We start from the raw sequence: 24,728 nt of genomic DNA, 5'->3' as shown, positions 1-24,728 counted from the left end.
TCATCAACGCAGTCACAGTCGAGAAAGGCCATTCACCTGCTCCACCTGTGGGAAAAGATTCATTGATTCATCACCCTGCATAGACATTAGCGAGTTCACACCAGGGAGAGGCTGTTCTCCTGCTCTGACTGGGAAGGGATTCACTCATCCCTCCTGCTGATATACCAATGCATCCACACTGGGGAGAGGCCATTCAGCTGCTCTGACTATGGGAAGAATTCACTCAGTCATCAAGTCTGGTGAGACATCGACGCATTCACACCAGGGAAGGGATTCAGGCAGTCTGACAGTCTGCTGGGACAACAAGGCACCCACACCAACGAAAAACATTTTAAATGCTCTGTCTGTGGGAGTGCTTTATGCAATCTGTGCAGATGGACACTGAGGAGAGACCGTTCAGCTGCTCTCACTGCACAAAGAACTTTAGATTGTCATACGATCTACTGAGACATCAAAGAGTTCACACTGGGAAGAAGCCATTCTAACTGTGGGAAAAGATTCAGTGATTCATCCAATCTGCAGTGACACCGAGTTAACACTGGGCAGAAGCCATTCTCCTGCTCTGAGTGTGGGAAAGGATTTACTCAGTCACCCCACCTACAGACACACCAGCGAGTTCAGAATGGAGAGAGACCATTCATCTGCTCCATGTGTGGGAAGGGATTCGGTGCTTTATCCATTCTACTGAGACACCAGCGTGTTCACAATGGAGAGATTCATTCACCTGCGGTGTGTGTGAGAAGGGATTCATTTGTTCATCCAACTGCTGTGACACCAAGGCAGTTACAACTTTGACTGTGACTGTCAATGTATCAAATGAGAGGGGAGAGATACAAAAGGGTCCAGAGGGGCAATTTATTCACTCCGAGGGCGGTGAGTGGCTGGAGCAGGCTCCAGAGGCAGTAGTAGAGGAGGGTACAATTTTGTCTTTTGAAAAGCGTTTAGAAAGTTAGATGAGTAAGATGGGTATAGAGGGATATGGGCCAAATGCGAGCAATTGGGACTAGCTTAGTGATTTTTAAAAATGGGCAGCATGGACAAGCTGGGCTGAAGGGCCTGTTTCCATGCTGTAAACCTAAACTGAGTCTGTCTCTCTCCCTAGGAACTGTCTGAGGCTGAACCACACTCTTCACAAGTTCGGTATCAGATTTGACCTCAAAGATGAGTTTCCAACCACATATCCACACCATGTCTAATACCAGATATTTCAATCTCCATAATGTCACCTGTGCCCACTCCAACCCAGCTCAAGTCCTGATCAAACGCTCATCCATGTTCGTGACACTTTAGATTTGATGATTCCAATACATTCCTGACCAACCTCTCACCTTCACCCCACCCCCACACGGGAACATGTGATTATCCAGAACTCTGCTGCTCATGTGTTGTTCACCCATCACATCCTTGCTCACTAAACTATATCGGGCCTAGGTCAGATAATGCATTGCTTTTAACATTTGCATCCTTGTTTTCAAATCTATCCACAGCCTTGTCCCCCCCAGTCTCTGATCTTCAATAACACACTCTCTGAAATATCTGTGCTCTTCTCTTTCTGGCCTCTTGAACATCTCTGATTTTAATAACTCCATCATTCATGGCTGTGTCCTGGTATGAAGTTCTGAAATTCCCTCCCTAAGCCTCTCCATCCCTCCATCCTCTCCATCCTGATTAAAGATTCCCATTAAAATCTCCCATTCAAATCAAGCTTTTGACCATCTGTTCACAAATCATGGAGGATTTTAATCTGCGTATCAATTGGTCAAACCAGTTCGGTCAAGGCAGCCTTGAGGAAGAGTTCATAGAATGTATCAAGCCTCTTTGAACAGTATGTAATGGAACCTACGAGGGAGCAAGCTATCCTAGATCTGGTCCTGTGGAATGAGACAGGAAAAATTAATGATCTGACAGTTAGGAATCCTCTTGGAAGGAGCGATCACAGTATGGTTGAATTTAAAATACAGACGGAGCGTGAGAAGGTAAAATCCAATATCAGTGTCTTGTGCTTAAACAAAGGAGACTACAATGGAATGAGGTAGGTGTTGGCTAAGGTAGACTGGGAGCAAAAACTTTATGGTGGGACAATTGAGGAACAGTGGAGGACTTTCAAAGCAATCTTTCACAGTGCTCAGCAAAAGTATATACCAGTGATAAAGAAGGACTGTAGAAAAAGAGATAATCAGCCATTGATATCTAAGGAAATAAAGGAGGGTATCAAATTGAAAGAAAAGGCAGACAAAGTGGCAAAGATTAGTGGGAAACTGGAGGATTGGAAAATCTTTAAAGGTCAATAGAAAGCCACGAAAAAAGCTACAAAGAAAAGTAAGATAGATTGAGAGTAAACTGGTTGAGAATATAAAAACAGATAGCAAACGTTTCTCCAAATATATAAAATGAAAAAGAATGGCTAAAGTAAACATTGGTCCTTGAGAGGATGAGAAGGGGAATGTAATAACTGGAAATGAGAAAATGGCTGAGGCATTGAACAGGTATTCTGTGTCGGTCTTCACAGTGGAAGACACAAATAACATGCCAAAAATTGATGACAGGAAGGCTCTGGCAGGTGAGAACCTAGAAACTATCATTATCACGAAAGAGGTAGTGTTGGGCAAGTTAATGGTGCGAAAGGTAGACAAGTCTTCTGGCCCTGATGGAATGCATCCCAGGGTACTAAAAGAGATGGCGGGAGAAATAGCAAATGGACTAGCGGTAATTTACCAAAATTCACTGGACTCTGGGGTGGTTCCAGCAGATTGAAAAACAGCAAATGTGACACCACTGTTTAAAAAAGGAGGTAGACAAAAGGCAGGTAACTATAGGCCGGTTAGCTTAACTTCTGAGGTGGGGAAAATGCTTGAATCTATCATCAAGGAAGAAATAGCAAGACATCTGGATATAAATTGTCCCATTGGTAAGACGCAGCATGGGTTCATGAAGGGCAGGTCATGTTTGACTAATTTGGTGGAATTCTTTGAGAACATTACATGTGCAGTGGACAATGAGGAACCTGTGGATGTGGTGTATCTGGATTTCCAGAAGGCATTTGACAAGGTGCCGCACCAAAGACTGCTGCATAAGATAAAGGTGCACGGTGTTACGGGTAATGTATGAACATGGATAGAGGATTGGTTAACCAACAGAAAGCAAAGAGTGGGGGTAAATGGGTGTTTTTCTGGTTGGCGATCAGTGACTAGTGGTGTGCCTCAGGGATCAGTGTTGGGACCGCAATTGTTTACGATTTACATAGATGGTTTGGAGTTCGGGACCAAATATAGTATGTCAAAATTCACAGATGACACGAAGATGGGTGGAAGAGCAAAGTGTGCAGTGGACGCTGAAAGTCTGCAGAGGGATATAGATAGTCTAAGTGAGTGGGCGAGGGTCTGGCAGATGGAGTACAATGTTGGTAAATGTGAGGTCATCCATTTTGGTAGGAATAACAGCAAAATGGACTCTTATTTAAATGGTAAAAAAATTGCAGCATGCTGCTGTGCAGAGGGACCTGGGTGTCCTTGTGCAGGAATCTCAAGGAGTTGGTTTGCAGGTGCAGCAGGTAATTAAGAAGACAAATGGAATTTTGACCTTCATTGCTAGAGGGATGGAGTTTTAAAACAGTGAGATTAAGTTGCAGCTGTATAAGGTGCTGGTGAGGCCACACCTGGAGTACTATGTACAGTTTTGGTCTCCTTACTTGAGAAAGGATATTCTGGCACTGGAGGGGATGCAGAGGAGACTCACGAGGTTGATTCCGGAGTTGAGAGGGTTGGCTTATGAGGAGAGACTGAGTAGACTGGGGCTATACTCGTTGGAATTCAGAAGAATGAGGGGAGATCTTAGAGAAACATATAAGATTATGAAGGGAATAGCTAAGATAGAGGCAGGGAAGTTGTTTCCACTGGCGGGTGAAACTAGAACTAGGGGGGCATAGCCTCAAAATAAGGGGAAGCAGATTTAGGACTGAGTTGAGGAGGAACTTCTTCACACAAAGGGTTGTGAATCTGTGGAATTCCCTGCCCAGTGAAGCAGTTGAGGCTACCTCACTGAATGTTTTTAAGGCAAGGATAGATAAATTTTTGAACAGAAAAGGAATTAAGGGCTATGGTGAGCGGGCGGGTAAGTGGAGCTGAGTCCACAAAAAGATCAACCATGAGGGCTCGAGGGGCCAGATGGCCTACTCCTGCTCCTAGTTCTTATGTTCTTCCCACAATCCCCACATTTCCATGGCATCTCCCTGTGACTGCAATTATGTTCCAAAAGGCCAGATGATTGGTTGAAGCTTTCACCACACCTGACTAAACCTCTGACTAACCTGAGTAAAACTGAGGATAAAGTATTGGTGTCTGTAAGGGCTAAAAGAATACACTTGGCTTCCTTGTAGATCTGTGGCACCAAGTTCAAAACTCTTCCTGAATCATCCTCTTGGCCTCTCGCCTGTCAACTGTCCATGAGAATCTTAAATGTTTCAGAATGTTCACTGCTCATTCTTCCAGACCTAATGAGTATAGGTGCAACTTTTCCCCAAAAGACAACGAGTTGGATTCTGTGGCATCACTTCCACAAAACTGGAGAATCCCCCCCGAGGTCAAAGGACCTTTGTGTGGTCCACCCCCCGGCCTGCTACGATTCCTGTGGTGGGCGGGATGGGAGAATTCTCCCCTACACCTTCACAACCTTTCCTCAAAAGACAACACCTTCATCTTAGGAATGGGCCTGGTGAACTTTCTCTGAACTCATTCCAATGAAAGCATGTCATTCCATAAGTAGGGAGACCAAAACCGCACACAGTATTCCAGCTGCTATCTCAGCAATGTCCTGTGTAGGTGCAGCAAGTTCCCTTTTTCAAACTCCACCCCGTTGCAGTAAAGTCCAACACTCCATTTGCCACCTTCTTTACTTGCTGTACCTTCATCCTATTTTTTCACGATTCATGTACAAGGACACCCAGATTCCTCTCTACGGCAGTATTCTTCACTTTCTGTATATTTAGACAATTTTCTGTTTCTCTATTCTTCCTGCCAAAGTGGAAAAGCTCCCACTTTCCCGCACTATACTCCATCTGCCATTTTTCTGTCCATTCAGGTAACTTATCTGTGTCCCTTACAGATTTTTTGTAATAACCTCACAACTTGCTTTTCTACCTATCTTTGTATCATCAATTCTGGCTTCATCCAAGTCATTGATCAAGGTGGCTGTTTTTCTCTCTCTCAGTTGTGGGTGATATTTGTCTCTATTCTCCTGGAAACTGAATGAATCTTGTTCCAAACTGGGTTCAATATCAGACATTTCAGGGAGTCAGGAATCATTCGCCCCTGAACCTACACTGGTAAAACCCCAGACAGTTCCTCAGTAAGGATTTTTCTGGTTCCTCACCATATATTAGTCAGGATACTGAAACCCAGCTTTTTTACAGTCCACTCCTGGAGGCCCCACTCCCTGAGCCGACAAAATTCAGCAGTGTCAGTGCTGAAGTTTCACAGTGGGAGTGATTCCCAGAGTAACTGTCAATCAGATCACCATTGATGTCCAGGTTTGTGTATTTTTAGTTATCCTGATGTTCAACACACACACATCAATAAAACAGGGAATTCCTCCAAACAAACTGCAGCTTCTTCTCTATCTGGAGATCCAATGTTTGTTGAATAATTGTCCCAGCGGTTAACAGGCTCCTGTGAACTCATCCAACTCGTATTTTAATACTGACTTTAACAAATATATTTTAAATAGGTTTATTTTAAATGAGTTAAAACCAGCCTTAAAATGGTAGATATAGTATAACAACCATAGTACTTTTCAGACTGGAAACTTTAACCTGCTGTTTCACTTTCATTTAGGAGCAGATCCCAGTTTTACACCAATCTCTGATTCATGTATCCAGCATTCACCGTCATTCTAAAAGCAGAAGTTGCTGCAAAATCTCAGTAAGTCTGACGGTATCTGTAAAGACAGGAACAGTTAATGTTTCCAGTTGAATGTGACTCTTCTTCAGTGTCAAAACATTCGCTCTGTTTCTCTCTCCAGAGATGCTGTCAGACCTGCTGAGTTTTTACAGCACTTCTTGTTTTTATTTACGAGTTCAGGACTCAGACTAGACAATCCACAATACAAATCTTACAACTGGGTCAGGGTTTATTAACATCAGCAGAAACAGACACCAATGAAAATGGTTGGGACCTCGATGTGATTAACAGCAAAATTCAGTCCTTGCAGTCACTCGTGAACATGATGGTGTTTCAGCAGGTGAGGTGACTGAGTGAATCCCTTCCCACACACGGAGCAGGTGAATGGCCTGTCCCCAGTGTGAATTCGCTGGTGCTTTACCAGGTTGGATGATTGACTGAATCCCTTGCCACAACCAGAGCAGGTGAATGGTCTCTCCCCAGTGTGAACTCGCTGGTGCCTCTGCAGACTGGATGAACAAGTGAATCCCTCCCCACACTGAGAGCAGCTGAATGGCGTCTCCCCAGTGTGAACTCGCTGGTGTTTCTGCAGGTTGGATAACTGAGTGAATCCCTTCCCACAATGAGAACAGCTGAATGGCCTCTCCCCAGTGTGAACTCGCTGGTGTGTCTGCAGGTGGGATGAACAAGTGAATCCCTTCCCACACTGAGAGCAGGTGAACGGCCTCTCCCCAGTGTGAACTCGCTGGTGTGTCAGCAGGCTGCATAAATGACTGAATCCCTCCCCACACTGAGAGCAGATGAATGGTCTCTCCCCAGTGTGAACTCGCTGGTGTGACTGCAGGCTGAATGACTGAGTGAATCCCTCCCCACACTGAGAGCAGGTGAATGGTCTCTCCCCAGTGTGGCTGCGCCGATGAGTTTCCAGCTCAGTTGGGTATCTGTATCTCTTCCCACAGTCTGCATATTTCCATGTTTTCTCCATGGTGCAGGTGTCCTTGCCGCTCTCTTGGGTGGACAATCAGTTCAAGCCTCATCCACACTCACATCACGAGTACAGTCTCTCCCTGCTGTGAATGGTGTGATATTTATTCAGGCTGTGTAACTGGTTAAAGCTCTTTAGTCAGTGCACTGGAACACTCTCACTCGAGTGTGGCAGTGTGTTGATGCTTTTCCAGTCACACTGACACTTGAAATCTTTTCAAATCGACAAACTGGACAACAATTTCCCCTTCTAGATTCAATGGCCGATGATATTCAGCTCCCATGGAATATGACTCTGTCAGATCCAGATGTGACGTTTGAGATTTCAGCCTGTGATTCCTCTTTCAATATCCTGGAAAATGAGTTTACAAAAGTCATCAGTGTCAGTACAGGATAGAAATTCAGAACAGACAATTCTAGTTTCTATGGAACATTCTTTCCTATTTCAGTCCCAAAAAGTTGTAAATCTCCATCCAGACCTATGGATTCTATTTAAAAATGAAAGATGGGCACTTGAAGGAAATAAACTTTCAGGAGAATGGGATATAGAGTGGGAATGGGACTGGAATGTTATACAGAGAGTCAGCATGGAATCGAGTTACCAAATGGATTCCTTCTGTGCTGTAATGACTTTATGACTGGAAATGTATAACATTGCTACAGCATTATATTACAATGCAAGAAATAATAATAAATGTATTTTATTCCAGAAACATAAATAATTTATCTAATCTGGGTAACATATAATAACACTGGACATATCTCTGTCCTATATTAATTTACTGTCCCCTTAAATGTCAGCCATCTCCTGCCCTTTAATTGTGAACATTAGGAAAGAGACCATCCTTTTAGACAGAAAGAAGATTAACGTTTCAGGGTGGGCAGAATGAATTACAGGGAATAAAAATGTATCAGATTTTGTTGGTCAATATAAGCTCAGAAGTGGAAGGGAAATGATCTCCAGTGGAAGAGAAACAATTCCTGAACATTGTAAGACTAAGCTGGTAAATCAGCAGTGAACAGAGTTGTGAAGTGGTAAAAACCTCATCAAGACATAGCTTGCGGAAATAATAGTTAAAATACACCCATTATTAGAGGCAGAGGAAGGTAGACAATGGCAGAGAGCTGATCAGGGAGGGCAGAGGTGAAACACAGAAATGGATGGCCGTTTAAAAATTCATAAAAAGCATGGTTAACAAGTTTGCAGACGATACTAAATTAGGAGGTATCGCTGATAGTGAAGAAGGTTATCAAAAATTACAGGGGGATCTTGATCAGTTGATCGGTTAGGGAAGTGGGCTGATGATTGGCAAATGGATTTCAGTACAGATAATACAGAGTACAGGGGCACAACCTCAGGCTAAAGGGACAATCCTTTAAAACAGAGATAAGGAGGAATTTCTTCAGCCAGAGAGTGGTGAATTTGTGGAACTCTTTGCTGCAGAAGGCTGTGGAGACCAGGTCATTGAGTGTCTTTAAGACAGAGATAGATAGGTTCTTGATGAATAAGGGGATCAGGGGTGATGGGAACAAGGCAGGAGAATGGGGATGAGGAAAATATCAGCCATGATTGAATGGCGGAGCAGGCTTGATGGGACAAGTGGCCTAATTCTGCTCCTATCTCTTATGGTCTTAAGTGTGAGTGTTGCATTTTGGAAAGTCAAACCAGGGTAGGAATTGTACAGTGAATGGCAAGACCCTGGGGAGTGTTGATGAACAGAGGAACCCAGGAGTACAAGTACATAGTTCATTGAAAGTGGCGGCACAGGTAGACAGAGTGGTGAAGAAGGCATTTAGCACACCGGCCTTCATCAGTCAGGGCACTGAGTATAGGAGTTGGGACATTATGTTACAGTTGTATGAGTCGTTGGTGAGGCTGCACTTGGAGTATTGTGGACAGTTTTTGTAACCCTGTTATCGGAAAGACATTCATAAACTGGAAAGAGTGCAAAGAAGATTTATGAGGATGTTGCCGGGACTAATGGGCCTGAGTGATCACGAGAGGTTGGACAGATGAGGGCTTTATTCCTTCGAATGTAGGAGAATGTGGGGTGACTATATTGAGGTGTATTAAATCATGGGGGGCATAGATAGGATGAACCCACATTGCCGTTTTGCCAGGGTAAGAGAATTGAAAACTAGAGGGCATGGGTTTAAGATTAATTAATTAATTAATGACCTCAAGATGAGAGGGGAAAGATTAAAAGGGACCTGAGGGGCAACTTCTTCATGCAGAGGGTGGTGTGTACATGGAATGAGCTGCCAGAGAAAGTGGTTGAGGCAGGTTCAAACAGCAGGTTTAAACATTTAAAAAGCATTTGGATAAGTACATGAATTGGAAAGGATTAGAGGGATATGAGCCAAACATGGGCAACTGGAACGAGCTGGGAGGGCACCATGGTTGGCATGGATCAGTTGGGCCAAAGGGCCTGTTCCCGTGCTGTATTGCTCTATGACTCTATGTGCTGGCTGCATCAGCATCTATTGCCCATAACTCATTGCCCTTGAACTGAGTGGCTTGCATTGCTGGGGGATGTGGTCATTTCCTTCTTTAAAGGACATTATTAAATCAGATGGATTTTTACAACAATTGTCATCAATGGACTTCTAATTCTCAATTTTTACTGAATTCAAATTTCTTCATTTGCCATTGTGAGATTCGAACCCAGGGTTCACAGTGTATTGTCCTGGATCCCTGTATTACTAATCCAATAACACTATCACTGCACCATTGCCTCCCCATCCATGGTAAAGGAGTCATAATAGCCCGAGATCCATGGAATCAGAGCATGCTCTGAATTTAAATTAATGCTCAGTAACACTCACCTCAAAACAATTTCACTGTTTTCACATTTTAAATCCGCTGCAGCTCAACAGATCTCAGAGAGATTGGTGTTTGGGAAAAATGTCGCAATCTTCAAATCTTCTCCCTGTAAATGAGGAAAGTTATCGGTGTAATTCAAGGTTAGAAATTCAAGACAGACAAACATCTCTTTTGGTCTGAGTTTGCTGTGAGTAAATCCTCCCCTTCTAAAGGAGTTTCCAAAATCCATCAGCATCTGTCCAGAACAGAAATTCAAAACATTCTCTCCTCTGACCTGGCACACAATTACTTTAGCTGGGACAAAATTGCAGTGGAGGCAGTTCAGAGAAGATTCAGTTGGTTGATTCCTGAAATGAGGAGTTTTATCTTTCAGGTTGAGCAGTTTGGGCCTGTACTCTTTGGGGTTTTGAAGACTGAGAAGTAATCTTAATGAAATATCTGGGAATTTAAGGGCGGCATGGTGGCTAGCACTGCTGCCTCACAGCACCAGGGTCCCAGGTTCAATTCCGGCCTTGGGTCACTGTCTGTATAGAGTTTGCACATTCTCCCCATGTCTGTGGGGGTTTCCTCCAGGTGCTCTGGTTTCCTCCCACAGTCCAAAGACGGGTTGGCCATACTAAATTGACCCTCGTGTCAGGGGGATTAGCAGGGTAAATGCAGGGGTTGTGGGGATGGGGCCTGGGTGGGATTGTGATCGGTACAGATTCGATGGGCCGAATGGCCTCCTTCTGCACTGTAGGGATTCTATGATTTATATGATATAAGGTGCTTGACAAGGTAGATGCTGAGAGGATGTTTCCTCTGGTGTGGGAATCAAGTAAAAATAAAGGATCTCAAATGTAAGATGAAGAGAGATCTTTTCTCTCAGCGGGTTGTTGATCTTTGGAACTCTGTCTTCACCAGTGAGGATTGGAGGCAGGTCATTGAATATATTCAAAGCTGAGGTTTTGATCCACAAGAGAGTCAAGGGTATGGACGGGGTGGGGGAGCAAAGTAGACATGATCTTATTGAATGATGCAGCAGGCTCGATGGGCCGAATGACGGGCTCCTGTTCCGAATTCTTATTCCGATGTTCTTGGATCGGTGCGCATGCGCCCTGCTACCTATTGTCCCTCTGAAGAGAGAGGTTCTGAACCAGCCCCTGAAACCACGCCCATTGTGACCCGTCACAGACAGCAGCGCATGTGCCCTCCTTCCCCGCTGAAACAAGATGGCGGCCAATAACCGGGGCCTGTTCCCGGGATAAAAGCCTGGGAGCTGTAAGCCCGAGACCTGCAGGGTCTTATTCGGGCCGTGCGGCCTACAGCGGATGTTTGTGAAGCCATAGCTCACTCCCGGCTCCATTTCTCTCGCAGCCCCACCGACTCACCTGCTGAAAAAAGCGGCTCCCGCACTCGCAGGGCTCCGAGCAAAATGACACTGCGCACGCTCCAGATATAGCACCGCGCCTGTGCAATAGGCTCTGGTGGAATGAATAGGACACTTTCACACCCGCAGGGGCACGTGGGAACTAACGGCGCCATGTCAATCAAAGACAATAATAGAATTGCGCAATTGAGATCAATTAATTTTTAAAAATACATTCCTCTGAATTTGTGCGCTGCCAATCTCTATTTCTAAAATTGATGTAAACCAGTGGTCTCTTGTCGGAACAGCCCGAGTTTTTAAACTTTTCTCACTGACCCCCCCCCCCCCCCCTCTCTCTGCTCTCCTGAAGGTGCTCACACTGGTTGCGTAAATCCCCCAGAAACTGGTTTCTTTCACTTTCTTTCTCCTGAGACTGAATATTCTGTTTTACGGAATGATACATCACAGATGGCTGACGTTTCCATGCTGTAAACCTCTGTGACTCTATCCTGCCCAGCCCGGGCTCTCTAAGATTTATCCAATTAATTCCACAGTTCTGCTGGCAGAGTCAGAACAATGCATAGTTACTGCAGCAATGCAGGAGGTAAATGGAGAATGTTTTTAGTTGTATATTTCGCAGACACACTCACCCCTGGAAAGATGAATCGACCAGTGTACCAAGCAAATATTAAGGTTCCACTTAAAATTAAAACAGAAGGTGCAGAAAAAAAGCAGCAGTTACCAGGGCCGAGTCTGTGGTCAAAATGAGGATGCTGAGCTGCCTTTAGAAAATAACCAGCAATCCAACAAGTCACTCACAATATTGAATCAAACAAAATTGATCAAAGATTCAGATAAAATATTCTGTTTTCCAACATGATGCTGTGATATTTTGTGATGGTTTCAATGTTCTCAAAATTACTTGGTGTAGTCCTGGTTTATTTTATACTCATTCCAACCCATCGCTGTCCATGAAGCACATTACACCCACACTGATTCTCCATCCCATCAGAGACAACTCAGTCACTGACTGGAAATTAGGGCTTTTAATGAGAGCTCTGACAACTGAGAATGCATCGTCGGCAGAATCAACCCGAGCTCACAAACCCCAGACAGTGAACATTATCCCCCCCCAGACCCGAATATAAAACAGTGAACATTATCCCCAGACCCGAATACAAAACAGTGAACATTATCCCCCCCAGACCCGAATATAAAACAGTGAACATTATCCCCCAGACCCGAATATAAAACAGTGAACATTATCCCCCCCACACCCGAATATAAAACAGTGAACATTATCCCCCCCAGACCCGAATATAAAACAGTGAACATTATCCCCCCCAGACCCAAATATAAAACAGTGAACATTATCCCCCAGACCCGAATATAAAACAGTGAACATTATCCCCCAGACCCGAATATAAAACAGTGAACATTATCCCCCCCAGACCCGAATATAAAACAGTGAACATTATCCCCCAGACCCGAATATAAAACAGTGAACATTATCCCCCCCAGACCCGAATATAAAACAGTGAACATTATCCCCCAGACCCGAATATAAAACAGTAACATTATCCCCCCCCCAGACCCGAATATAAAACAGTGAACATTATCCCCCAGACCCGAATATAAAACAGTGAACATTATCCCCCCCCAGACCCGAATATAAAACAGTGAACATTATCCCCCAGACCCGAATATAAAACAGTGAACATTATCCCCCAGACCTGAATATAAAACAGTGAACATTATCCCCCCCAGACCCGAATATAAAACAATGAACATCATCCCCCCAGACCCGAATATAAAACAGTGAACATTATCCCCCAGACCCGAATATAAAACAGTGAACATTATCCCCCAGACCCGAATATAAAACAGTGAACATTATCCCCCCCACCCGAATATAAAACAGTGAACATTATCCCCCCCAGACCCAAATATAAAACAGTGAACATTATCCCCCCCAGACCCGAATATAAAACAGTGAACATTATCCCCCCCAGACCCGAATATAAAACAGTGAACATTATCCCCCAGTCCCGAATATAAAACAGTGAATATTATCCCCCCCGAGACCCGAATATAAAACAGTGAACATTATCCCCCCCAGACCCGAATATAAAACAGTGAACATTATCTCCCAGACCCGAATATAAAACAGTGAACATTATCCCCCAGTCCCGAATATAAAACAGTGAATATTATCCCCCCCGAGACCCGAATATAAAACAGTGAACATTATCCCCCCCAGACCCGAATATAAAACAGTGAACATTATCCCCCCCACACCCGAATATAAAACAGTGAACATTATCCCCCAGACCCGAATATAAAACAGTGAACATTATCCCCCCCAGACCCAAATATAAAACAGTGAACATTATCCCCCCCAGACCCAAATATAAAACAGTGAACATTATCCCCCCCAGACCCGAGTATAAAACAGTGAATATTATCCCCCCCAGACCCGAATGTAAAACTGTGAACATTATCCCCCAGACCCGAATATAAAACAGTGAACATTATCTCCCAGACCCGAATATAAAACAGTGAATATTATCCCCCAGACCCGAATATAAAACAGTGAACATTATCCCCCAGACCCGAATATTAAACAGTGAACATTATCCCCAGACCCGAATATAAAACAGTGAACATTATCCCCCAGACCCGAATATAAAACAGTGAACATTATCCCCCAGACCCGAATATAAAACAGTGAACATTATCCCCCAGACCCGAATATAAAACAGTGAACATTATCTCCCCCAGACCCGAATATAAAACAGTGAACATTATCCCCCCCAGACCCGAATATAAAACAGTGAACATTATCCCCCAGACCCGAATATAAAACAGTGAACATTATCCCCCAGACCCGAATATAAAACAGTGAACATTATCTCCCCCAGACCCGAATATAAAACAGTGAACATTATCCCCCCCAGACCCGAATATAAAACAGTGAACATTATTCCCCCCACACTTGAATACAAAATTGTCCTGATGGATTCAGACAGCATTATCACAATATTCCAAATGTGGTTTTTCCAGGAATAGATTCAGCGGCTGCATCACTGGAGGCCAGAGATACTCTCCTCAAACTCGGCTCATGTGAGGAATCCCTCCAATGAGGCTCAGGAATGCTACAACCAGAGTCACGTGACCACCAAGTGTGTAACTGAACAAACTACCGCAACGTTGAAGATGTGCTTCAGTGTGAAATGATTTGCTTCACCTGTTGCTTCAGATTTGAGAGAAAATGTCCCTTTCTGGGGTAATTTGACCTTGACCCAGGCACTTTTCAGATCTGAAAGTGATGGCCTTTAGCACAATCACAAGGCTGCACAATACAGAGGGAACACTAATCTGTTTCATTCTGCGACTATGTCGTGGTTACATGAGTGATACTTCCCACTAATTCGCTGCCAGCACCAAAAAGCCATGCAGCCTCCCACACAAATGAGCAAGGCTGGGTATGAATATATTTGCCAGTGCAGTGCTGGGTACGAGGCTGTACATCCCAGTGAGTGGCTGATAGAATAAAACAGCATGTTCCTTGATTTGTCAGAATAGGTAGTGATTTTTTCAGCAGGAAACACTCACCAAACCAAAAATACAATGTTTACTGTGAATACAGATTGGGCTGCACTTGCTGAACAATCCTGAGTGTGTCAATAGCCACACTCATAATCAACTGAAGATAATCAGTCGAGTTCATAATACGGCTCAGTTGTAGTTGTGAGAAGCAACTTACATTTATACGCAGCGATCCTTTCCCTGCAAACAAAAGGAGAATTTTCAAGCCTTGCACCTTTTTTGAATTTCCCAGAAGCTTGAGAAACCTACAATCTTCTATTGATTTCTCCATGGTGATGCTTCAAGTCAATGAGGGTCCACCTATTGTGATCATTTGAAATTTGGCATTCTTCTGTTTGTCCTGATGAGTGCATGATGAAGAGATTCAGCAACAGGTCTCTCTTTTCAGCAATATTCAAGTTCAGTTCTAACAAGTATCTGTGCACTGTTTTATGTTCCTTGACAATTAAATGTGATCGTGGAAGTGTCACTGTGAATAATGTGCAAGTCAGTAAGAATTGTCAGCATTTTCTAATTGGAAATATTAAGCAGTGGAACCTTTCAGACACTGAATTGTACAGTTTGCACCAAACATCAATTTAAGATTGCAGGAAAAGTTCATAAACTTATTATCAACAAGTTCCTGTTGAAAGTTCCTGAATTTAAAAAAAATCACAGATGGTGCTTTTAAAAAGGGACACAGCAGCCCTGAAAATCAGTGACATTTCAGAATATTAAACTTCAGCCAGTTGTAGCGATTGTTAATGTCAGCAGAAACAAACCAAATATTGTCAGACTATCAATCCTGGATGTGATTAACAGCAGCAGTAACTGCAAAATCCAACTCCTGCTGACAATTGTGAACTTGCAGATGTGTCAGCAAGTGGGATGACCGAGTGTATCCCTTCCCACACACAGAGCAGGTGAATGGCCTCTCCCCAGTGTGGATGAGCTCATGTAAATGCAGGCTGCCAGACTGAGTGAATCCCTTCCCACACATGGAGCAAGTGAATGGTCTCTCCCCAGTGTGAGTCCGTTGATGTGCAGTGAGGATTGATAACTGCCTGAAACTCTTTCCACAGTATGTGCAAATAAATGACTTCTCCTCAGTGTGAATTCGCTGATGTGACAGGAGGCCGGATGAATTGGTGAATTCCCTCCCACACGTGGAACAGGTGAACGGCCTTTCCCCAGTGTGAACTCGGTTGTGTGCACTGAGATTGGATGAAGACCTGAACATCTTTCCACAGGAAGTGCAGCTGAACGGTCTCTCCTCTGTGTGAACTCGCTGGTGTGACAGCAGGTTAGGTGACAGAGTGAATCTCTTACCACAGACAGAACAAGTGAATGGCTTCTCTCCTGTGTGAATTCGCTGGTGTGACCAAAGACCGGATCGCCCAGCAAACTCCTTCCCACACAAGGAGCAGGTGAACGATCTCTCCCCAGTGTGAACTCGCTGATGTGCACTGAGGTTGGATGAACATGAAAACCCCTTTCCACAGGTGGAGCAGCTGAACGGCCTCTCCTCAGTGTGAGTTCGCTGGTGTAACAGCAGGTGGGATGAGGTAATGAATCCTTTCCCACACACAGAACAGAACAGATGAATGGCCTCTCTCCAGTGTGACTGTGTCTATGGTTTTCCAGCAAGTATGGATAATTGAATCCTTTACCACAATCCTCACATTTCCACGGTTTGTCCATGGTGCTGGTGTCCTTCTGTCTCTCCAGGTTGGATGATTAGTTGAAGCCTCATCCACATACAGACCATGTGTATGGTTTCTCCCCACTGTGAATGGTGTAATGTCTTTCAGGATATGTAACTGGTTAAAGCTCTATCCACAGTCAGTTCACTGGAGCACTCTCACTTGGGTGTGTGTGTGTCTCCGTTCTTTTGCTGTCACATTGAATTTTGAAATTTTCTCCCACTGACAAAACAGGGAATGATTTCTCCCTCCACTGTCAAAAGCAATCATATTTAGGTCTTGATGAATCGAATGGCTCCGTCAGACTTTGATCTGAAGTTTAGTTTGAGTTTCCTGTCTGTGAATCCTCCTCATCAAGTTCCCTGCAAAAAGAGTTTTAAAAAACTAATTCAGAACAGACAATTTCAGTATCTTGAGCTGTAATCCCCATCCCACACACTCTCTCTTGTCCCTGAGCTGAAATCAAACACATTGCCTCATCTCCACTCTGAGCCCAGCTCCCTCTCCCTCCAGCTGGATTCAGTCCTCCAGACCATGTACAGACTGAGAGTACAATCAAGGAGTCAATTATTTTCCTTCCAAGTCAGGGGACGTGCAGCCCCACTGAATCTACTGTTAACACAATGGGCACACGTGCTCTGCTCACCAATGAAACACCACGCTGACCATTAACATGGGCCTGTTCCTTGGAAAGGCTCCATTTTATTTGTGCCACAACAGCAGGGGAATTAGACCATAAGACATAGGAGCGGAAGGCCATTCGGCCCATCGAGTCACTCGAATTACTTCCTGCACAGGCACAAAGGTATCATCAGTCACAGAAAATAATTGCAGCTGGTGTCTCAAACCTCATTTTACCATTTGCTCTCAGACATTCTCAATTCAATTTTGAAATGCAAACTGAAATCTGGCATTGTGGGGTAAATTAAAACACATTTTAATGGTCATTTTCAGAATGACTATTCCTGAGAATTAATTCCCAAGTCAGTAAATTAAAATTCTCATCAGCAATGGAGGTGGCACAGTGGTTAGCACTGCTGCCTCACAGCTCCAGGGACCTGGGTTCGATTCCCAACTGGGGTTACTGTCCTTGTGTAGTCTGCCCGTTCTCCCCATGTCTGCGTGGGTTTTCTCCAGATGCTCCGGTTTCCTCCCATCGTCCAAAGAGATGCCAGTTAGGTGCATTGGCTTTGCTAAATTGCCCCTTCGCGTCCTGGGATGAGTAGGTTAGAGGGATTAGCAGGTTACATATGTGGGGTTATGGGAATAGGGCCGAGGTGGGATTGTTGCCAGTGCAGACTCGACGGGCCGAATAACCTCCTTCAGCACTGTAGGGATCCTATGAAATACATTGGGAGAATTGCTGTTTTAATGGGTATTTTCACAAGTGCTATAAAATGATTTTTCAAAACAAATTAATATTTTCTTCAACAGATCATTAATAAATAAAAAGTATTTAATAAAACAACCACCCAGTGTGGGGTTCAGGATTCTAACTCAGGGTTTCTGAGCTCCAGGAACCACGAACTGAACCAGCCGGGAATTGTCTCCACAAAACTTCCCCAACTCCCTCCCGGGAAAAAGCTGCAAACCCGGGAGCTGCAGCTTTTTACTGGGGGTGTTGGGGCCTCCAGAGGGTGTTTGTGAATCCTCCCCGCCCACCTCCCAGGGTTTCCTTCCTTCCCAGAGATCAGAGTCCTCATTGATTTGAGGCCAAAGTGTAACCTCTTATTTATTGTCCCCCTCCCCCATCCTCTGATGTGAACCATCCTCCAGTGGCTGAGCCAGGATGGGCCCGTTAACCTGGGCCTGTTCCCGGGAGGGAGGGAGGGAGAAGCCCCGCAGCTGCAAACCAGGGAGCTGACAATGATTCTGAAGGGTTTGCGGATCCACAAAGTGTTTCCAAATCCTCCCAGCCACCGCCTAACGCTGACTCCGCTTCTCCGGGACAAACAAGCGCCAAGGACAGCAATGACACTGCGCATGCTCCACATCACAATACCCGGGCACTGATTGACGGCAGCTCCGGACCAATAGGAAGAGGGGGCAGGGCTGGAGGACCGAGCGGGAGCGGCTGGTCCTCCAGCCAATCGGAGTGAATGAGGGGCGGGATCTGAAGCATGCGCAATGCGGGTAATGGCGACGGAAAGGCGGATGGTTTTAACTTGGAAGCGAGATCAATACGAGGTAGAGGGGGCGCGCGGGGAATGATAAATGTGGCGGGTGGGTGGAGAGGCTTTGTAAACACGTTGTTCAAACCTAAACCCAGGAAATGAACTTCCCGGTCCCCCCCTTTGTACCACATGGAGCGGCAGCTTGTAGTGTTAGACCCGGGCTGACTGCCGCCATTGAGGCTGCATGTGGGAGGCCGGCAGGGATTGTGATCGGAGAGTGAAGCCCTGACGTCACAATGGAATGGGTGAGAGTGTGACGTCACAATGGAATGAGTGAGGGTGTGACGTCACAATGGAATGGGTGAGGGTATGAGGTCACAATGGAATGGGTGTGAGTGTGTGACATCACAATGAAATGGATGAGGGTTCCAGATGAGCTGAGACTGGGCTGGAGTCGGGCGATGGCACTGACATGTGGCCCGGTGGCACAGTGGTTAGTGCAGCTGCCTAACAGCGCCAGGGACCCGGGTTCAATTCCAGCCTCGGGTCGCTGTCTGTGCAGAGTTTCTACATTCTCCCCGTGTCTGTGTGGGTTTCCTCCGGGTGTTCCGGTTTCCTTCCACAGTCCAAAGATGTGCCGGTTAGACGGATTGGCTATGATAAATTGTCACTTGGTATCAGGGGGATTAACAGGGAAATATGTGGATAGGGCCTGGATGGGATTGTTGTCGGTGCAGGCTCGATGGGCTGAATGGCCTCCTCCTACACTGTATTTTATTATTCATTATTATTAATAAATTACTATTCTGATTTCCAGCTGTTTCTGAGTTTTAACTGTATCCTCTATTGTGAACACCGAGGCAAAATACTTGTTCAATTCATCTCCCAGCTCCTTATTTTTCATTATCAATTCCTGGACTCACTTTCTATTGGACAGTTAAGAAATGAGGTCGAGCAAGTGACTGAAGTGTCAGTCAGGGAGCACGATTGGGAGCACCAATAGTTTCAAAATAGTTCTTGAAAAAGATCGGACAGGTTCACAGGTCAAGGCCCTAAACTGGAGCAGGGCCACTTTTGTGGGCATTAGGCAGGATCGAGCAGATGTCGATTAGGTGAGTTTGTTTGAAGGGAAAGGAATGACTGGCAAATGGGAGGTTTTAAAAGTGTGATATCAAGAGTCCAGGGGCAGTATATTCCTGTTAAGATGAAGGGAAAGAATGGTAAATTTAGGGATCTCTGGCAGACAAGGGACATTGAGGCTCTGGTCAGGTAAAAGAAGGAAGCATACATTGGGTTTAGGCAATCGGGGACAAGTGAATCACTCTGACTATAAAAAGTGTAAGAAAATACTGAAGAGGGAAATCAGGAGGACAAAAAGAGGGTATGATATGGATCTGGCAGGTAAGATTAAAGAAAATTCCAAGAGGTTCTATAGCTATATTAAGAGTAAAAGGGTGGCTAGAGAGAGAATAGATCCCCTTAAAAATCAGTATGGCCATCTGTGTGTGGAGCCACAGGAGATGGGTGAGATTTTTAATGAATACTTCTCCTCTGTGTTTACTGCGGAGAGCACCATGGGTGCTAAAGAAATAAGGGAAACAAGTGGTGATGTCTTGGGCACACGCATGTTACTTGGGAGGAGGTATCTGCAGCCTTATAAAAGCAAATTACTGCGGATGCTGGAATCTGAAACCAAGAGAGAAAATGCTGGAAAATCTCAGCAGTTCTAGCAGCATTTGTAAGGAGAGAAAAGAGTTGATGTTTCTTGTCGAGATGACCCTTTGTCAAAGCTCTGAAACATCAGTTCTTTTCTCTCCATACAGATGCTGCCAGACCTGCTGAGAATGGGGAGAGAGTGTGTGGGATGGAGATTTCCAGGTTTTGGGAAATGAGAGAGGAAAGAATGTTCCATAGAAATTGTCTGTTCTGAATTTCTATCCTGTACTGACACTGATGACTTTTGGAAACTCATTTTCCAGGATATTGAAAGTGGAATCAGAGGCTGAAATCTCAAACGTCACGTCTAGACGTGACAGAGTCATATCCCTTGGGACCTCAATATCATCGGACTTTGAATCCAGGAGGAGAAATGATTGTCCAGTCTGTCGATTTGAAAAGATTTGAAATGTCAGTGTGAGTGAAAAAGCATCAACACACTGCCACACTTGAGTGAGAGTGTTCCACTGCACTGACTAAAGAGCTTTAACCAGTTACACAGTCTGAATAAATATCACACCATTCACAGCGGGTGGAGACTGTAATCTTGTTCTGTGTGTGGACGAAGTTTCAACTAATTGTCCACCCAAGAGAGAGGCAAGGACACCTGCATCATGGAGAAACCATGGAAATGTGGGACTGTGGGAAGGGATACGGAGTCCCATCAGAGCTGGAAGTTCATCGGCGCAGCCACACTGGGGAGAGGCCATTCACCTGCTCTCAGTGTGAGAAGGGATTTAATCAGTTATCCAGCTTACGGACACACCAGCGAGTTCACACTGGGGAGAGGCCATTCACCTGCTCTCAGTGTGGGAAGGGATTCACTCGGTTATCCCACCTGCGGACACACCAGCGAGTTCACACTGGGGAGAGGCCGTTCACCTGCTCTCAGTGTGGGAAGGGATTCACTCAGTTATCCAGCCTGCAGACACACCAGCGAGTTCACACTGGGGAGAGGCCATTCACCTGCTCTCAGTGTGGGAAGGGATTCATTGAGTTATCCAGCCTGCAGAGACACCAGCGAGTTCACACTGGAGAGAGGCCGTTCACCTGCTCTCAGTGTGGGAAGGGATTCACTCAGTTATCCAGCCTGCAGACACACCAGCGAGTTCACACTGGGGAGAGGCCATTCACCTGCTCTCAGTGTGGGAAGGGATTCATTGAGTTATCCAGCCTGCAGACACACCAGCGAGTTCACACTGGGGAGAGGCCATTCACCTGCTCTCAGTGTGGGAAGGGATTCACTCAGTTATCCAGCCTGCAGACACACCAGCGAGTTCACACTGGGGAGAGGCCATTCACCTGCTCTCAGTGTGGGAAGGGATTCATTGAGTTATCCAGCCTGCAGACACACCAGCGAGTTCACACTGGGGAGAGGCCATTCACCTGCTCTCAGTGTGGGGAGGGATTCACTTGGTCATCCAACCTGCAGTCACACCAGCGAGTTCACACTGGAGAGAGGCCATTTACCTGCTCTCAATGTGGGGAGGGATTCACTCGATCATCCCACCTGCAGAGACACCAGCGAGTTCACACTGGGGAGAGACCGTTCACCTGCTCTCAGTGTGGGAAGGGATTCATTCGGTCATCCCACCTGAGGATACACCAGCGATTCCATACTGGGGAGAGACCATTCATCTGCTCTCAGTGTGGGAAGGGATTCACAAACTCATCTGACCTACAGACACACCAGCGAGTTCACACTGGGGAGAGGCCGTTCACCTGCTCTCAGTGTGGGAAGGGATTCAGAGTTTCATCCCAGCTGCTGAGACATCAACAAGTTCACGAGTGATTCCAGGGGTAGGATTCTGCTGTTATTGTTTCTGCTCTCAGTTGCATCCAGGACTGCATTTTGTTCATTCTCACAGTTGGTCAATGGGAAGGGTCAGAGAGTTTCTTTGTGCTGGACTGGCTGGTCTCTGCCTCCAGTGGGCTGATGCTCTTTGAGTCTTTTTGTGAATAGCTGGTTTCAAATGTCACAAGGATCACAGAGTGACAGGGTGTTAGGAAGTTTCGAGATATTTAGTCAGAAGAAAACAGAGGTTGGCAGTGCAAAGGTACCTTTCTGAATGGAGGGCTGTGACAAGTGACATTCCTCAGGGATCAGTGCTGGGACTTTTGATGTTTGTAATATATATAAATGATTTGGAGGAAAATGTAACTGGTTTGATTGGTAAGTTTGTGGACGGCACAAAGGTTGGTGGAATTGCGGATAGCGATGGGGACCGGCAGAGGATACAGCAGGATATAGATCAGTTGGAGACTTGGGCGAAGAAATGGCAGATGAAGTTTAATCTGGAGAAATGTGAGGTAATGCATTTTGGAAGGTCTAATACAGATGGGAAATATACAGTAAATGGCAGAACCCTTCAGAGTATTGATAGGCAGAGGGATCTGGGTGTACAGGTACACAGTTCATTGAAAGTGGCAATGCAGGTGGGGAAGATAGTCAAGAAGGCATACGGCATGCTTGCCTTCATCGGCCGGGGCATTGAGTTTAAAAATTGGCAAGTCATGTTGCAGCTTTATAGAACCTGAGTTAAACCGCACTTGGAATCTAGTGTTCAATTCTGGTCACCACACTACCAGAAGGATGTGGAGGCTTTGGAGAGCGTACGGAAAATATTTATCAGGATATTGCCTGGTGTGGAGGGCATTAGCTATGAGGAGAAGTTGGAGAAACGTGGTTTGTTCTCACTGGAACAACGGAGGTTGAGGAGGGCAACCTGATAGAAGTCTACAAGATTATGAGGGGCATGGACAGAGTGGATAATCAGAAGCTTTTTCCCACGGTGGAAGAGTCAGTTACCAGGGGCATAGGTTTAAGGTGTGAGGGGCAAGGTTTAAAGGAGATGTACGAGGCAGGTTTTTTACACTGAGGGTGGTGGGTGCCTGGAACTCGTTGCCGGGGAAGGTCGTGGAAGCAGATACGATAGTGACTTTAAGATGTGTCTTGACATTGCTCCACCAATGACCCTCCCCCCATCATAAAGTCAAAAGCGGAGCTGTTCATTGATAACTGCAGTACTCATGGCTGAGAATGATACCAGGGATGAGGATTTTGTTTTATTCTTTCAGGGGATGTGAATGTGACTGGCAAGGCCAACATTCATTGCGCATCACTGATTGCTCTTGTAAAGAAAATGAGCCACTTTCTTGAATCGCTGCAATCCATCTGGTGTAGGTATACCCACAACGCTGTTAGGGAGTTCCAGGAATTTGATGCAGTGACAGAGAAGGAATGGTGATTGATTTTCAAGTCAGAATGGTATGTGATGTGGAGTACAATTTACAGATGGTGGCATTCCCATACGCTGGCTGCACTTGTTTTTCAAGTGGTAGAAGTTAGGGTTTGGAACATTGAAGAAGGGAAAGGGTTAATGTTTTTTGTACTCAATGTATTTTGTGCCTAAAAGGTTGAACTTTGTACCTGGAATGTATCACAAACATAGCCCTTCCTTGTGGCGTGCCTCCTTTTTGTTTATATTGCTCCTGGTAGTAATACAAGCCATTTGTTCATGTCTTTCATCTTTTACTTTTCGTATAAGCCATTTGTTCATGGTTCCCTCGCTTGTTTATATCATTCTGATAAAACAGACAGTTAAATATAGATGTTAGGGGATAAGTCTTTCTTTCTCGTAGGCTTGTGTATGATTTAAACAAAGGAAGCAAATGGTAGAGTGTGAGAATGGCCGTTTGAAGGAGGACTCCCACTGGGACAGTTGCACTCAGTCACTTCAAAGGAAACGCTGCGGGAAGAGCAGGGGACCAGAGGTGACACCTTGGCTTCGACTACCAGGAGAATTGTGCTTTATGACCCAAGGATACCAGATGGTCTCTAACCATGATCCAGAGACTATCAGAAGCTGTTAAAGGAACTATAATTTATGATCAAGGACTGTTAACTGGACTTTGCTTCATGACTTGTATTGGGAACCCTGATGTATAAATATCCATGCTTCTTGTGTTCAGAGAGAACTTTGGCTTCCGCTTTCAAGGGGTCAAGTTCTCCCATAAGCTTATGAGAATAAAGCATGACTGTATTTTGACTCATACCAGCCTATAGAGGTATATTTTCCGACTTCAAACATGCTGTGAAAACAGCCTTGGTGATTTCTTGCAGTGCATCTAATATGTGGGATACACTGCCACCATTGTGGGCTAATGGTGGAGAGTGAATGTTTAAGGTGGTATTTGAGATGCTGATCAGGCGGGCTACTTTGTCCTGGATAGGATCTACAAAATTGTTGCAGATACACTCATCCAGGTAGGGAATATTCCACCTTACTCCTGATTTATACCTTGTGAATCATGGCAAGCCTTTGGGGAGTCATTAAGTGAGTAACCTGCCACAAAACTCCCAACCTCTGATCTGCTCTTGTAACCACAGTATTTAAATGACTGGTCAATGGTAACCCCAAAGTTATTGCTGGTGGGACATTCACTGATGGTAATGCCATTGAATATCAAGGGAGGATGGTTAGATTTTCTTGCTGGAAATAGATATTTCCTGATAATTATGTGGTGTCAGTATGAATTGACAATCAGCTCCAACCT

At 45.1% G+C, this 24,728-nt stretch overlaps 3 protein-coding genes across 3 annotated transcripts in view; 2 read left to right on the top strand and 1 right to left on the bottom strand.

The window, feature by feature from the left end:
- Positions 1-24,728, top strand: part of LOC144484165 (uncharacterized) — a 385,513-nt gene that overhangs the window by 47,467 nt on the left and 313,318 nt on the right. The window lies entirely within an intron of this gene.
- The window catches only part of LOC144484180 (uncharacterized), a 127,967-nt gene that overhangs the window by 24,035 nt on the left and 79,204 nt on the right, over positions 1-24,728 (bottom strand). The window contains exons 8-10 of the mRNA XM_078202720.1: positions 11,073-11,165; positions 9,977-9,996; positions 6,284-6,663 (exon numbers count right to left, since the gene is read on the bottom strand). Coding sequence (XP_078058846.1) covers positions 6,284-6,663; positions 9,977-9,996; positions 11,073-11,165 — 493 coding nt within the window. The remainder of the gene's footprint in view (positions 1-6,283; positions 6,664-9,976; positions 9,997-11,072; positions 11,166-24,728) is intronic.
- Positions 18,468-24,641, top strand: LOC144484147 (uncharacterized). Its single transcript, XM_078202688.1, has 2 exons — positions 18,468-18,528; positions 20,435-24,641. Exon 2 carries the CDS (start codon positions 20,797-20,799, stop codon positions 21,961-21,963), a length of 1,167 nt encoding a protein of 388 aa, XP_078058814.1. The 5' UTR covers positions 18,468-18,528; positions 20,435-20,796; the 3' UTR covers positions 21,964-24,641.

The sequence above is a fragment of the Mustelus asterias genome, unplaced genomic scaffold (assembly GCF_964213995.1).
Source record: "Mustelus asterias unplaced genomic scaffold, sMusAst1.hap1.1 HAP1_SCAFFOLD_94, whole genome shotgun sequence".
NCBI lineage: Eukaryota > Metazoa > Chordata > Chondrichthyes > Carcharhiniformes > Triakidae > Mustelus > Mustelus asterias.
The sequence above is the reverse complement of the archived record's forward strand: the minus strand, read 5'-3'. Positions and strand labels throughout refer to the sequence as shown.

What these genes read in the sequence shown, in the direction of transcription:
- LOC144484147 (XM_078202688.1), top strand. Translation starts at nt 20,797, where the DNA reads ATGGAAATGTGGGACTGTGGGAAGGGATACGGAGTCCCATCAGAGCTG.